This window comes from Hevea brasiliensis, chromosome 13, assembly GCF_030052815.1.
Source record: "Hevea brasiliensis isolate MT/VB/25A 57/8 chromosome 13, ASM3005281v1, whole genome shotgun sequence".
NCBI lineage: Eukaryota > Viridiplantae > Streptophyta > Magnoliopsida > Malpighiales > Euphorbiaceae > Hevea > Hevea brasiliensis.
Window position 1 is genome coordinate 80,710,772 of NC_079505.1, and position 13,347 is coordinate 80,724,118.

The 13,347-nt window shown below is 35.4% G+C and overlaps 3 protein-coding genes and 1 long non-coding RNA gene across 4 annotated transcripts; 3 read left to right on the top strand and 1 right to left on the bottom strand.

Annotated features, from left to right (window-relative positions):
• Nucleotides 1-352: 352 nt before the first annotated feature.
• LOC110636831 (expansin-A1) lies at nucleotides 353-2,521 on the top strand. Its single transcript, XM_021786678.2, has 4 exons — nucleotides 353-516; nucleotides 616-752; nucleotides 847-1,159; nucleotides 1,811-2,521. Exons 1-4 carry the CDS (start codon nucleotides 368-370, stop codon nucleotides 2,115-2,117), a joined length of 906 nt encoding a protein of 301 aa, XP_021642370.2. The 5' UTR covers nucleotides 353-367; the 3' UTR covers nucleotides 2,118-2,521.
• Nucleotides 2,522-3,055: 534 nt separating this feature from the next.
• LOC110636830 (chlorophyll a-b binding protein 4, chloroplastic) lies at nucleotides 3,056-4,298 on the top strand. The gene is made up of 3 exons (XM_021786677.2): nucleotides 3,056-3,412; nucleotides 3,514-3,929; nucleotides 4,014-4,298. Exons 1-3 carry the CDS (start codon nucleotides 3,207-3,209, stop codon nucleotides 4,148-4,150), a joined length of 759 nt encoding a protein of 252 aa, XP_021642369.1. The 5' UTR covers nucleotides 3,056-3,206; the 3' UTR covers nucleotides 4,151-4,298.
• Nucleotides 4,299-4,388: 90 nt separating this feature from the next.
• Nucleotides 4,389-9,689, bottom strand: LOC110636829 (agamous-like MADS-box protein AGL65). The gene is made up of 12 exons (XM_021786674.2): nucleotides 9,086-9,689; nucleotides 8,761-8,946; nucleotides 8,425-8,484; nucleotides 8,302-8,320; nucleotides 8,105-8,169; nucleotides 8,000-8,015; nucleotides 7,835-7,896; nucleotides 7,034-7,130; nucleotides 6,517-6,564; nucleotides 6,318-6,445; nucleotides 5,584-5,968; nucleotides 4,389-4,758 (listed from the first exon to the last, which is right to left on the bottom strand). The coding sequence occupies exons 2-12, from the start codon at nucleotides 8,943-8,945 to the stop codon at nucleotides 4,747-4,749; spliced, it is 1,077 nt and encodes a 358-aa protein (XP_021642366.2). The 5' UTR covers nucleotide 8,946; nucleotides 9,086-9,689; the 3' UTR covers nucleotides 4,389-4,746.
• A 765-nt stretch (nucleotides 9,690-10,454) lies between these two features.
• LOC110636828 (uncharacterized) lies at nucleotides 10,455-11,198 on the top strand. Its single transcript, XR_002491417.2, has 2 exons — nucleotides 10,455-10,640; nucleotides 10,757-11,198. It is a non-coding gene; the product is annotated as an uncharacterized LOC110636828 (long non-coding RNA).
• The last annotated feature ends 2,149 nt before the right edge of the window (nucleotides 11,199-13,347 follow it).

The following is a 13,347-nucleotide window of genomic DNA, read 5'->3' on the forward strand; positions in this document are numbered from 1 at the left end:
ATATCAATTTGCTGCCCGCTTCATCGATTAAGATTTTAATTAAGGCTAAATCACAACAGTGATATTTTATTCTCTTATTCCTGCGTGATTAATTTACCTTAAATATGCTAGTTGCAGTAAAAGATAAAAAAACTAATATTAGTAAAAGATCAGGGAAGTATACTCCAAGGAGCTGCAGTAAATGGTAGCTGAGCTCTCGGCTCTGGCAATCCTACATAACATAGCAAAAAGTTGAATCCATGAAATTAGACGATATTTGCAAAACTAACATACAAAAACCAAGGGGTTTCAAGAAAAGTGACCTTGCTTGCCCAGACAAAAAAGGGCTTGCACTTGGTTGTTTAAGGTCCCCACAGCTCAGTACAATATGCACCGTCAGTTGCTTTGTATGACTACGTTTCCCAAGGGAACACTTTTGCTCCCTTTAAGCATCTATATATTGCCCACATCACCTACTCCCTCTTCATTTCCTTGCACACAAACCCTTTCTCCTTTTTCACTCACAAAGATTTGGCTGTGAGTAACAATCTATTTTCCCCTTTTTTTTAGTTCTTTAGAAGTTTGAGAAGTTGTAATTATTGTGGTCAATTGATTAGTATTATATACTGTCTTTAGTTCCAGGAAAATGGCATTCGCTGGGCTTCTTTTGCTGGGATTTCTTTCTTTAACTTCATTCGTTTCTGGTGATGACGGGGGCTGGGTTGATGCTCATGCTACCTTCTATGGAGGTGGTGATGCCTCTGGTACAATGGGTACGTCCTTGCACTTTATCTTTGTGTGGCCTATTAATTAATAAGTTGTGCACCTTTTTTTATACAAAATTTGTTGTCTCTTTTTCCTCTGCAGGTGGGGCTTGTGGGTATGGAAACCTATACAGCCAAGGTTATGGGAAAGACACAGCAGCTTTGAGCACAGCCTTGTTCAACAATGGCTTGAGCTGTGGAGCCTGTTTTGAAATAAAATGTAAGGATGACCCAAAATGGTGTCTGCCAGGCTCAATTGTGGTCACAGCCACCAATTTCTGCCCACCGAACAACGCCCTCCCTAACAATGCTGGAGGCTGGTGCAACCCTCCCCAGAATCATTTTGATCTCTCTCAGCCTGTCTTCCAGCGAATTGCTCGGTTTAGAGCAGGGATTGTGCCTGTATCTTATAGAAGGTATATCATATGTGCACTTGCAATATGTCTCTCGATAGTCAATATCTTGTTTTAAAAAATAGCTTATTACAGATTTAATTAGAATAGGTCCAGAGATATACTATAGTTGTATACAACTAAATTTGAGCCTTTTGCTAAGTTTGGGACTCTTGTTAAAGTGGCTCTGAATCCACGTGAACATGCAAGGAGGAGACAAATTACTTGCTTCCTCTCAAGCCTGTCATGGGGTATTTATTTATTTTTTTCATTTGGGTTTCATAATCTTGAAAGTAATTTTAATATTATTAAATTAAAATTTATTAATATTATGAGTAATTTTTTATTAAATTTATAATTTTGATAATAATTTTAATATTATTAAATTAAAATTTATTATATTATATAAATTAAATATTCATTAAGCTAGTTCATAACAAACCTAGAATTTAAATAAAGAATGTCGTCTCTAAATAAAAGGAAATTATTTTATGTATTTCTGGCGTATAATTATTCTTTAACATTCATGTAAAACTTATATTTTATATATTTTAAAGTGTAAATGAAATTTTGAGTGTACCGTAACGCTAAAAAAAAATTGAGATATAGATTGTTAGCATTACTTGTTGATGGCCAAAGATTTGGTTCTCTATTTTGTGTGTGAAATTATTACAGGGTACCATGCGGAAGGAAAGGAGGAATCAGATTCACAATCAATGGGCACTCATACTTCAACCTAGTCCTAATAACCAACGTTGGAGGTGCTGGTGATGTTCATGCAGTTTCAATAAAAGGGTCAAGAACTGGATGGCTACCCATGTCAAGAAACTGGGGTCAAAACTGGCAAAGCAACGCATTCCTCAACGGACAATGCCTCTCGTTTAAGGTGACAACTAGTGATGGCCGCGTTGTAGTCGCTAACGATGTTGCACCTGCTGGGTGGTCCTTCGGCCAGACCTTCACAGGCCAACAGTTCGCTTAATTACATCTGAAAAACCAGACCAACCAATTGCTGCATAACTCAGCAAATCATACATGGGGAAGGGTGTTAGTTTTGATGTCAGAAAATTTGACAGGGCTTAGTTTACAATGTGGTCCTTGTCAATTGTCGTTTCTAGATTTCATTGTGATGTAGGTTTAGTTCTGTTCTGCCATCTTTGAAAAGGCAGGTAGACAGGAAATTTAGCAGTGGTGGACATTTACCACCCGCAATTTCATTTTCTTTTTAGTTTCTTTGGTTATTTGTGGAAAGCAAATTTGGTCGCTCATGCAGCCACTATAACCAGCCTTTTGCTGGTTGCTGGATGTCCTACAATGGTGTTGTGACTTCTCCATCTATTAGTACTACTATTAATAAAACGCGTGCGTACAATTGGCGCTGTACAACTATAGTATTATTGAGTTGAAGTTCATTGGTACGTGTGGCTAAAGTAGAAAACTACTGCATTTCTCCTTTCTAGTAGTCTCTTCTATCAAACCACTCTGCCCAGCCCAATTGTCCAAGAAGAGACTAGAGGGTTTCGTTGTTGGTGTATCAAGTCACCAGTTCGATTGGGCCATATTCCAATAAAAATTAAGAGCTTAGATCTCTTTTTGGGCCCTTTTTTCTCTATGGCACAGACGAGCCTACCTAAAATGGGCTCTTTGCCAAGCAAGCATTTTTAAGGATATCTTTTCGCTGAGATAGAACATGACTCTGCCACTGTCATCAGCTATTGGCTTGAGTAATCCAACGTGATTGTTTAAAAATCTTCCTACGTGGAAAAATAGGGGTCCCGCAGGATCTCTTGCCTACCAACGGTAGCAAAGAAATGGATACATGGATATGGCAAAAAGATAAAGGGATAAGTCTCAAGTGCTCCCATTGGCCAATCCAAAACCATATACAAAGCTCTACCGTTGGATCCATAAAATCAACAAAATCAACCGTCAATTTTAACGCAGAGCAACAACCACAAGTCCAATTTTCCTTCAGTTGAAATACAGAGGCATTGGCAATTGATCTTTAGCTTGTTGCCACTATCACTACCCACATCTTCATTTTCTTTGCCGGAATTCAGGGAGAAAGAGGATGGCCACCGTCACAACTCAAGCTTCTGCTGCCGTATTCCGTCCATGTGCATCAAGATCGAGGTTTCTCACTGGGTCTCCTGGTAAACTCAACAAAGAAGTGTCCTTTAAACCAATGCCATCTTCTTCTGCTGCTTCTTTCAAAGTTGAGGCCAAGAAAGGCGAGTGGTTGCCCGGTTTGCCCTCTCCAGCCTACCTCAACGGCAGGTAAACAACTCTCAACTCAACAAATAAAGGCCTTCAAAACACAATATTCTTGATTTCTTGGTTTGGCTCACTATTAACTGAAAGATTGTTTCCCCATCCAGTCTTCCGGGCGATAATGGCTTTGACCCCCTTGGACTCGCTGAGGACCCTGAGAACCTGAAATGGTACATCCAGGCTGAGCTCGTGAATGGGCGTTGGGCTATGTTGGGTGTTGTAGGGATGCTATTGCCAGAGGTTTTCACCAAGATTGGAATAATCAATGTTCCTCAATGGTATGATGCTGGCAAAGCAGAGTACTTTGCATCGTCATCGACCCTCTTCGTAATTGAATTCATATTGTTCCATTATGTGGAGATCAGAAGGTGGCAAGATATCAAGAACCCAGGAAGTGTCAACCAAGACCCAATCTTCAAGCAATACAGTTTGCCTCCAAATGAAGTTGGTTACCCTGGCGGAATTTTTAATCCCCTCAACTTTGCACCCACTGTTGACGCCAAGGAGAAGGAGCTTGCAAATGGTAATAATTATCCAACAACCTGGTTGATTTCTGCTTAGAAATTTTGCATATAATAGGCTTATATTGTTTGATTTTTGTCTGCAGGGAGATTGGCGATGTTGGCGTTCTTAGGATTTGTGGTTCAACACAATGTCACTGGAAAAGGACCATTTGAGAACCTGTTGCAGCACCTCTCAGACCCATGGCACAACACAATTGTCCAGACACTCAGGGGTTACTAAAATTCATTAAAGAAGAAACGGGGTCCTGTTTCTTGCTTTTGTAACCATCAATAGATGGTTTCTGAGTGAGGCTTGAGCATCAATGTAAAACAAGGAACCTTCAGTGTACAGAGGAACTAAGGTGCCATTTTATTATCATTTTATATCACTCAATCCACTTAATCACAAACCTCATAGAAAACACCAGCTGCTCGGAAATAACAATCCTATAGAACGAACTGATTTATAACAATGAAAATACGGATCAAATTGCTTTCATTTTCTGCAAAATTATAGATATACAGCTTGTGTGACAGAAGCCTGTTGCCAGAAACTCATTCTTGCTATAAGTATGATTATAAAACGTAGAGTACATATATACAGATGACCTGGTAAATATGTACATATATACAGCTAACAGCCTAACAAATTGGATGGCCCAGAACATCCAGATGGCTCTACATTTCTGCGTTGATTTGTCTTCCATATAACAAAATCCTGTCCTAAAACCTCTCTGGCCATAAACGGCTGGTCCAGAACACATTACAGAACTACACCATTAATTCTTCCAACAATCACTCCTCCCATCAGGGAAAAATAATGTTCAACTCACAGAGTCAATTTGGTTGCTGCATGAAATGAAGCAAACAGTAAGAAAGATGAAGTCATAGTAAGTTATTACCTGAAAAATGAGAAGTAGAAATTAGCCAAAGAACATGGAAATGGCAAGATGCGTTAATGATACACCAGTCCAAAACTTAAATGATGAACAGATGATGGCATCAACCACCCTAAGGTTATCCCGTTTAGTAATGCAAAAGGAGGAAAAGGCTTAAAAGGGAAGGAACACCTATATGGTACATTCCATACTCATGTAAAACCTAACTAATGAAGTAAAATGTGAGCACCAGAAACAGGAGATCATGCATAACAAGTGAAACCTCTCAGGGTGCTTTTCCAAAAGAAAAAACTCATCAGAATAAACAGCTGAACTAAGTGAAGAATGTAAACTATAAACAGAAACATTTCTTTGTAATTGTGATTGAACCATGAAATTGGCATAACTTTTCTTGGTATGAAAATAATTATTTTCTTATGCCCCATCCCTTCTTGCTGAAAAGATTTAGGAGGACTAAGCATGTCATTAAGCATAATTCTACGCATGTGACATTAAATACATCTTCACCGGAATTTGGATCCTTTGGCAGTCAAAAAAAAAAAAAAAAACTGAAGGGCATAACCATTACAATTGCAAATGAATCATACAAATTAAAACTGAACAGACACAGGCCCACCAAAGTGATAAGCAACAAGAAGTTAGAAATTAATAAAACTGTTGACTGTAAATAATTAGACATATGATCTAAATCCACTTAAGTGCAAAAAACAGTGCACAGTCCAGTAACATACAGCATAAAGAGCATCTATATATATGTAGATAGAAAATTTCTTACCTGGTGATATTGGTTCTCACTAAACATTGCAATGCTGCAAGGCCCAGATGCAGAAACCCAAGTATGATGACCATTTTCATATATAGATCTAGGAAGTTCAAAATTGCTATTAACTTGATGGACAGAACAGATTCCTTGGGAGTTCATCTGCATCTCAGGCTTCATTTTCTTAACTTCAGGCAAATTTAAACTACTAAATGGAGGGTATGAGAACTGTTCATCAAGTTGTACACTTAAACATGTATTACTACTTAAATTGCTAAAAACAGCACTGCCCTGCCCGATGTTATCAACTGGTCTCGGATTTCCAATTTCAGTATGTTTGCCAGTATCATAGTAACCAGAATAGCCTGGAAGGGATGCATCAGTTGAGCATTCTTTATCTCTGTAGAAAACAGAACGAGGCCAATTATAAAGGTAACAAGAAATTATGAAAGAAAACAGAAACCTGTTTACCAAGTAAGCAGTTAACAAATTTTAAAGGAACGAAAAAGGGGGGAAAATAACAGGTGTTATCAGTTAGTAGCATCTTAAAAGAAATAATATGCATTAATAAGAGTTGTTCTGCAGTGGCTTGACCACAACTTTGTACTACTAACGTTAATGCCCAAGTGATGTATGCTTTTTAAGCAAAATTTACTTTCAGGATGATGATCTTCCAGCCAGACATTGATTACAACTTTACAAGGTACTGGGACACTGAAACCAAAGATACAAAATTGAGGAACAGTAACCTTTGAGGCAAAAAGTTCTGCTCATTGGATAATATCAGATGCTGATTGCCATTGTTTGGAAGCCATGATAGTGGTTGGGCCTCTTGCATGCCATTTATCATCAAAGGTAAATCCATTCCATTCTGAAACTGTGAGGCAAGATAACTCCAAATAAGATTTTTCCACCAGCTAAAAGTTCATTACATGGCCAGTGCATTACCTGGCTACTGCATTCTAGTCGCACAAGTTGGCAACTCCCAAAATTTTCCTGCCAAAGAGAAGTAGCAGTGTAAGAATATAATACCCATAAATTATTCCAGTACTCCCCAAGATCTCGCTAAGGAGGGAAAAAAGTTAACAGTTCTATCTGCAGTCTTGACAATTCAGTGGTACAAATAAAATGCTGCGACAAAAGCTTACATGGTATACATGATATCTCAATAAAGATTATGTTTCAAGATTTTAGAACATAACATACAATATTGATAGGGATAAACATGAAGGCAGCAGGTTACAGATAAGACAAAGGGTAAGGATTTGTCACTAGCTGGAGGTGATCATGGAGAGGTCAGTAGGGCTTGGAAGAGTGTTGTGAATCATCCTACCAGAAGATGTGAAATTGAGATGCAGACTCAATCTTGAAGGTCTGCAGGATTCCAGTCATTTCTCTACAATATGCTATCTTAAATAAGTGATATCAAGCCATAAACACCAAACACTGTGTACAAGAAGCATACCTTTTGCAGACGGATTTGGTTAATAGACTCTTTTAGCGATTCTTCCATCTGACTAAGATTTTCTATGCTATCAACCTTATCAGGGTTACTCCAATAGCTGAAAAAAAAAAGGCATGAAACTGCAAATAGGAAGTCTTAATATGCATGCATATGTTAAGCTGTACATGTGCCACAGCAGGTAACAGGCATACCTAATCATTAAAAGTTATAGCAAATATGCTGAAAGTTGAAATTTAACAAACAGTTTAAATTTCAGAGACAACCTAAGAAGAATCCAAGAATTCAAGTTTAAATCTCAAACAAGCCACTCTAAGGATCTGACTAGGAAAACCAGGTCAGACAAGAATTCTGTGGCATGTAAAATTTTACTTTCTCTGGCAGAGATCTTGAGGTATACAAGACCTCAATATTGGCACAAACTGAGGTGCTGGAGCAACATTTATCATAACATTTTCCTTTGTTGTTGTTTTCTGGTTCTGATTGCAGCAAGGAAAACAAAATCTGATAACAAAATAAAATTCATAGGATAAAGATGAACACACATGTACTTGACAAGATAGGTACTGCATAAAAACACATTTCTCTGGTTGCACTTTGGAGTTGATTTATAATGTGGAAAGGAAAAAATGGAATGAAATTCTGGAAGCTTTGCAGCTCTTATCAGTACACAATGAAAAAGTTAAAATTATACAAAAATATATGACCCCAAAGTTTCGAAGCCATGCAATGTTAAAGATAGCTACCCTTTGTAGCATAAAAGTGAAAGGAATATTTTAATGGCTAAAAGATTGAAAGGCGAACCTCATTCTATTATGTATTTCTGTAAGTTGCGCTTGCAAAAACTTAACTTGATTGGTCAACTCCTGCTCATAACACATTAACCACAAAACAAATTATTGACACAGATAGTAACATAAGAATCCAAAATCTTTAAGAATGATAAAAATGTGTATAATCATTTCATACCTCAACTGTTTGAGTGCTGCAAGGAAAAAGGAAAAAGGACATTCAGATCCTTTTTAAAGTCCTTTCAACTAAAAATCCATTAACCTGACCAAAATAATTACATACCTTGAACCCAAAAAGTCTTGCATATTCACATCATGGTCCAACTTCTTGAAGGTTTTCTTCAATACCTATATTCTCAAGAAGAAAACCAAATTGATTATATGAATTGAAGACAAAATGTTAAACGTCCAATATGGACCAACAAGAAAAAGCATTACAACAAAAATGACATTTCGGAGTATGGATCACGGTTATCTCACTTCAAGGCTCTCCACTTTCCTGTTCCAATTATATGGAAACTCTTAGCTATATTACCACAAAAATCCAACCAAACTGCTAAGTTCTAAACAAAAAAGCTCAAAATTTCGATTCAAGTCTCATACCTTTTGGCCCTTTCCTGCGGAGTTAATTGAGCAAATTTTGCAATAACATCTTCAACGTTGCTGTAAAAGCAAAAGAGAAAAAAGAAAACACTAATTCTCTGACTTTTCAGTTTTCTGAGGCATTTGGAATACTTGCCACTGAAAATGAGATTATTCAAACATAGGCGCTCAATTTTATTTGTAATAGTGAAACAATAATAAAGTTCATCATTTTCCATGATTGTAGTCATTCACACCAGTTGCCTTGATAGTTGCCTTGATAGTCATAGGTGCACGAATGTTTTTCTGAGTTATGTTTAAGCAAAAGGAAAGTGAAATGCACAATAGTTTGTTCACCTGTGCTCTCCTTGATATAAAGTAGGCCTTCCCGTTGGAGAAAACATGAGAAGGACAATATCTATGTCGCATAATATAGACAATTCCTTAGCTTTCTTCAAGATCCCATTCCTTCGTTTTGAATAGGTCACTTGCCGATTGCTGGTGCTCTCTAACCTCTTTATCTTTAGCTTCACCCTTCCCATTCTACAATCAATAGGTAAACGAAACCCTTTAGACTATAACGACGAACCAGCTGCCCAACTTTAGCCATAATTGATTGTTCTCTTATTCCTTTATACATGACTCAACATCCACTCACTTCAATTATGTGAAAAAAATATACCTCTCCAACTGAAGCTTTCATCCCAGCACCACAACTAGAGGGCGAATAAGGTTTTCACCAGGATACCAAAACAAAATTCTTTACAAAAAATAAATAAATAAATAAAGACTGCTAATTTTTAAAGCCAGGGACATTCTCGAATAAAATTCCTTTGTTTTCTAAAACGAACAGAACACTATTTAGACACAGAACAAAGCGGCTACAAACAAACAAAATCAAATAACACCCACTTGCAAAAACTGACCATTTTCTCAATAAATCGGAACCCTTTTGACATTAGCTTTATTAATAGAGGAGGCAGAAGAGAATTTATGGAAACGAAATACAGGGACACTCAAATTTAAGCATATACCCACTTGAGAAAATGATGAAGGAATAACAGAAACATAGCAAAATGTTTAATTTGAAGAGAAAATCAATTATAGCTAAGAAATTCAGTGAGAAAAAAAAAAACAAAACAAAAAGAAGGCAAACATTCACAATGAAGATACCAAAAAAACAAACTAAGAGAAAAAAAAAATGGAAGCCGAGAGAATTGAAGGGGAGGAGGGAGAGAGAATGGATAAAAGGTGACAAATTTGGGCGAAGGGTGTACCTGTTATTGCGGTGGGTAATTTGAGCAGGACCAACCACCCCCAAACTTGTATTTGTGAAGTTACTGCTGGAGAAAGAAATGGGCGGTCAGATTTATACTCGTGGAGAATGGAGAGTACTGGTGAAATTTCTGCTTTAATTAAGCTTCTCTAGGTACCTTTACGTTTGTGATTAGCCCATTTCCATTCCAATTGAATGTTCATTAAATATTTTACACAATTAGCACCATGTTGTCCTTCGAATTTTTGAACTTTTAATTTGTTATTATTATTTTTGTTAATTACTACAAATTTTGCCATTATTTCCAAATGAAAATTTACAGTATTTCTAAATAAATGATTATCGTTTAGAACCAATCAAATTAAACATTATAAATTTTAGAAAAAAAAATCATTATAGAAGTTGAATGAGTTTATATTTATTGTAAGCATTTGACAATTTTAGTAATAAAATATTTGAAATTAAATAAAAGTAAAAATATATTATAAATAATTTTTAATTAATAAATTTAAATAGAAATATATAATTGACCTTAAAATGATCTGGTGAAGATCTAATTAGCAGTGCGCTATGATCGATAATCATACACTATAGTCATGATTTTACCTAAGTATTTTATATGAAATTATAGTTAAATTAGAAAATAATATGTATATAAATATAAATATTAAATTTATTTAAAATAATTATTTTAAAAATAAAAAGAAAAAAAGGTGAATGATTATAAGAATCCTGTGCAAGAACGGTGTCGTATCAATCTAAGCAGTAGGTAACCGTTATACGTCCCTTGGGAAAAGGGCAAAGACCACCGCCCTAATATTACGTAGCCAACAAGCTGGCAGCTGGCATTCTATGACGGTTCTATCATCCCTATAAATTCCTAAAACCCTATCTACCTCCTCTGCACCGTGCCTTCGTTTTCGTCCCTCTGAGAACGCTGTTCATTCCTCTTCCTAAAATGGTTTCTCTTTCTTCTCTTTATTTATTTTTTTATATTGAATTAAGTGAATCCATTTTAGGAAGGGAATGATCACTGTAATCAGAGACATTTTCTAATGTCGCGGTTTGTGCTCGTAGGAATTGGTTATCAGTGGTAGGCCACCATCTAGATTAGAGTATAAATCTGCAAGGATCGGATCTGGTGCGTGGAGGAGCAAAGCAAGGGGGTTTACTGAAAGGCGGATAAGAAACAGAGGCAGTGAAGGCATATCCGGAAACCAACTATGAAATGGGGACATAATCTGCGTTGGCTGTTTTAATATAATCCTATTGGAACGGAACTGAATGGAGTTATAAAACAGTTATAATGTTCAATTATTTTTTCTGTGTGACAAAATCTTTCTATTTCAGGCTTAAAAAAGAAAAAGAGAAAGAAAAGATGGGTTCTTTCTGCAGATCCAATCTTCATCTTTTTAGTAGTATTTTTAAAATTCATTTAGATGTTGCAACTGCGATCTGCATGTATGTGCTTTAATGTTTGTCTTAGCTTTTCGGCTGAGTTAATCTGCTTTTGTTTTAACTTTGGATGTTTCAATCCTGCTAGGTTTAGATATAACGGTTGATTTAAGTTTTTCTCTTTTACTTAACGCTAGGATCTTTTTCTTGCTATAGATGATGATTGATGTTAAAATTAATCTAATTCGATTGAATTAAACTCGACTTAAATTGAGTTAACCACTTATTTGTCACTTTATATGACATAAATAGATTCAATTCTATCTGAATTAAAACTGGTAGAGATTTCTACAAGTTATCTTAGGCAGACCGGGGAGGATCAGGATCAAATGGCATTGCGTTGGTGAGAATGCTGCACCTGCTAGTGGTGATTTACTCGAGCTAGATTACATTAGAGTTGGCCAATTCTGTCAAAGGAATAGAATGGGTGGCCGGAGAGTTGAATGAGAATGAATTGTGAATAGGAGGGCTTTTGAGGTATAGATTATTCGTCTTTCTTGGCTTTAACTTTTGGAGAAAGGTGGAAAGAAATCTGTACCTCCTAGATTGTTTGGAACTGGAAATAGGCTTATTTTACTTCGTATCGGAAGGGACGGATGCGGAGAGGGAGAAAAAGAAAGGAAGTCAAATAAAACCTATTTGACTGAATTTACAATGTTGTCCTCCATGCTTGCTAGAGGTAGGGTGCATAAGTAATTTCACGAACTGTTAGATGTAACTTCATTTACAAAATAGTGCTAATTTCATAGTATAACTATTAAGTATAAACTGTCCTTCAACTTAATTAGATGTTTCATTTCAATAATTTAACTTTAATTTATTAAAATAAAAGCGTTTTACTTTAATTTTATTTCAGAAAAAATTCTTTTAACTTATAATCGTAAATTTTTAAGTTATTTTTTTAATTAATATTAAATTAATATTTAATCAGAATAAATTTATAAATTATTTTTTATTTTTTATATAAAGTAAAAATACTGATAAAATGTCATATATTAATAAATATTATTTTAAAATTTAAATTTTATTATTATATAATTATTTACCCAAATTCTTACAAATTAAATTTTAATTAATAATTAACTAATAATTTTATTAATAAATTTAGTTAAGTAAAATAATTTTCTTAATAATATTTATTAATTAATTTAATAATAAAGATAAAAAAGAAAGAAAATAGGGTAAAAGAGTATTTTTATTTTTTAACTTGGAAACATGTTATTTCAGGTTAGAAAGACTTTATCTGAAACAAAACTAAAATTAAGGATTTTATTTTGATAAATTGAAGTTAAATAACTGAAATAAAATATCCAAGTAAGTTGAGGGATTGTTAGTGTAATTCACTCTATAATTTGCCTTTTTCCCCATCTCCTGCCGACATTTCGAAACAGAGTGTAAATGATGAATAAACTCTTGGTTTGATTTTGTGGATGTGGATATAGGCAGTCTAAGTCTTAAACTTCTTTACTCTTTTGCATTGTATGCGGAACCTGCATTACAGGTTAGAACCCCCTTTATGGCTATTCAATACATCAAGTTGATCGATGGGGTGATCACAATTTATAAATTTAAATAGATGTTTTGAAATGTTGTTATGCTGGATTTGGTTCTGCTTTCTTCAAGTGGAAGATATTTGTTCTAATTGTTTTGATTTTGGCAAGGAAAGCAATATATTCCCATTTTACAACAGTCTGTGAGTCCATCAACTCGAGCCAAATTAACCTTACTGAGCTGGCCTTCATGAAATCGTTTCTTAGGCCATATTTGTTTGTGAGAAATTTATCATTACTTCAACCAATAATTTTTTTATCTACCTTCCCCTCTGCCTTCAAAATACCATATAGTTCCACCTTCCCCTTTTCATGAGGACTTGCTAGGCAAATATGGGAAGGGGCACTCCAAAAATTAAAATTTTTCTTTGATGCACATGCTCAAATGCTCACAAAATGACAATTTTTTAAAGAGATTTGCCCCTTATCCTATCATCAACTGCGGCAGAGCTGAATCAATTACGTTTTATGTTGCCTTTCTGCTAGTGGACTAGTTTGGCTTGGTTTTGCAGCGATTGAGATTACTATTTTCTCACTAATACACTAATCTTTGCTAATGGTGTTTTGCTATCATTGAAGGAGAATGTCTTAATTTCTTCAGACGAGTTCTAGTCTGAAGTTGCTTATATAATTACATGTACTATTGAGAATCGGATTGCCTTC

What these genes read in the sequence shown, in the direction of transcription:
- LOC110636830 (XM_021786677.2), top strand. Translation starts at nt 3,207, where the DNA reads ATGGCCACCGTCACAACTCAAGCTTCTGCTGCCGTATTCCGTCCATGT. An exon ending in CCAGCCTACCTCAACGGCAG is followed by an intron (nt 3,413 to 3,513) that starts GTAAACAACTCT and finishes TTCCCCATCCAG; the next exon opens with TCTTCCGGGCGATAATGGCT. An exon ending in GGAGAAGGAGCTTGCAAATG is followed by an intron (nt 3,930 to 4,013) that starts GTAATAATTATC and finishes TTTTGTCTGCAG; the next exon opens with GGAGATTGGCGATGTTGGCG.
- LOC110636829 (XM_021786674.2), bottom strand. Translation starts at nt 8,945, where the DNA reads ATGGGAAGGGTGAAGCTAAAGATAAAGAGGTTAGAGAGCACCAGCAAT. An exon ending in ACCAAATCCGTCTGCAAAAG is followed by an intron (nt 6,565 to 7,033) that starts GTATGCTTCTTG and finishes TCTCTTTGGCAG; the next exon opens with GAAAATTTTGGGAGTTGCCA. An exon ending in CAGAACTTTTTGCCTCAAAG is followed by an intron (nt 5,969 to 6,317) that starts GTTACTGTTCCT and finishes TGTTTTCTACAG; the next exon opens with AGATAAAGAATGCTCAACTG.
- LOC110636831 (XM_021786678.2), top strand. Translation starts at nt 368, where the DNA reads ATGCACCGTCAGTTGCTTTGTATGACTACGTTTCCCAAGGGAACACTT. An exon ending in TGATGCCTCTGGTACAATGG is followed by an intron (nt 753 to 846) that starts GTACGTCCTTGC and finishes TTTCCTCTGCAG; the next exon opens with GTGGGGCTTGTGGGTATGGA. An exon ending in GTGCCTGTATCTTATAGAAG is followed by an intron (nt 1,160 to 1,810) that starts GTATATCATATG and finishes AAATTATTACAG; the next exon opens with GGTACCATGCGGAAGGAAAG.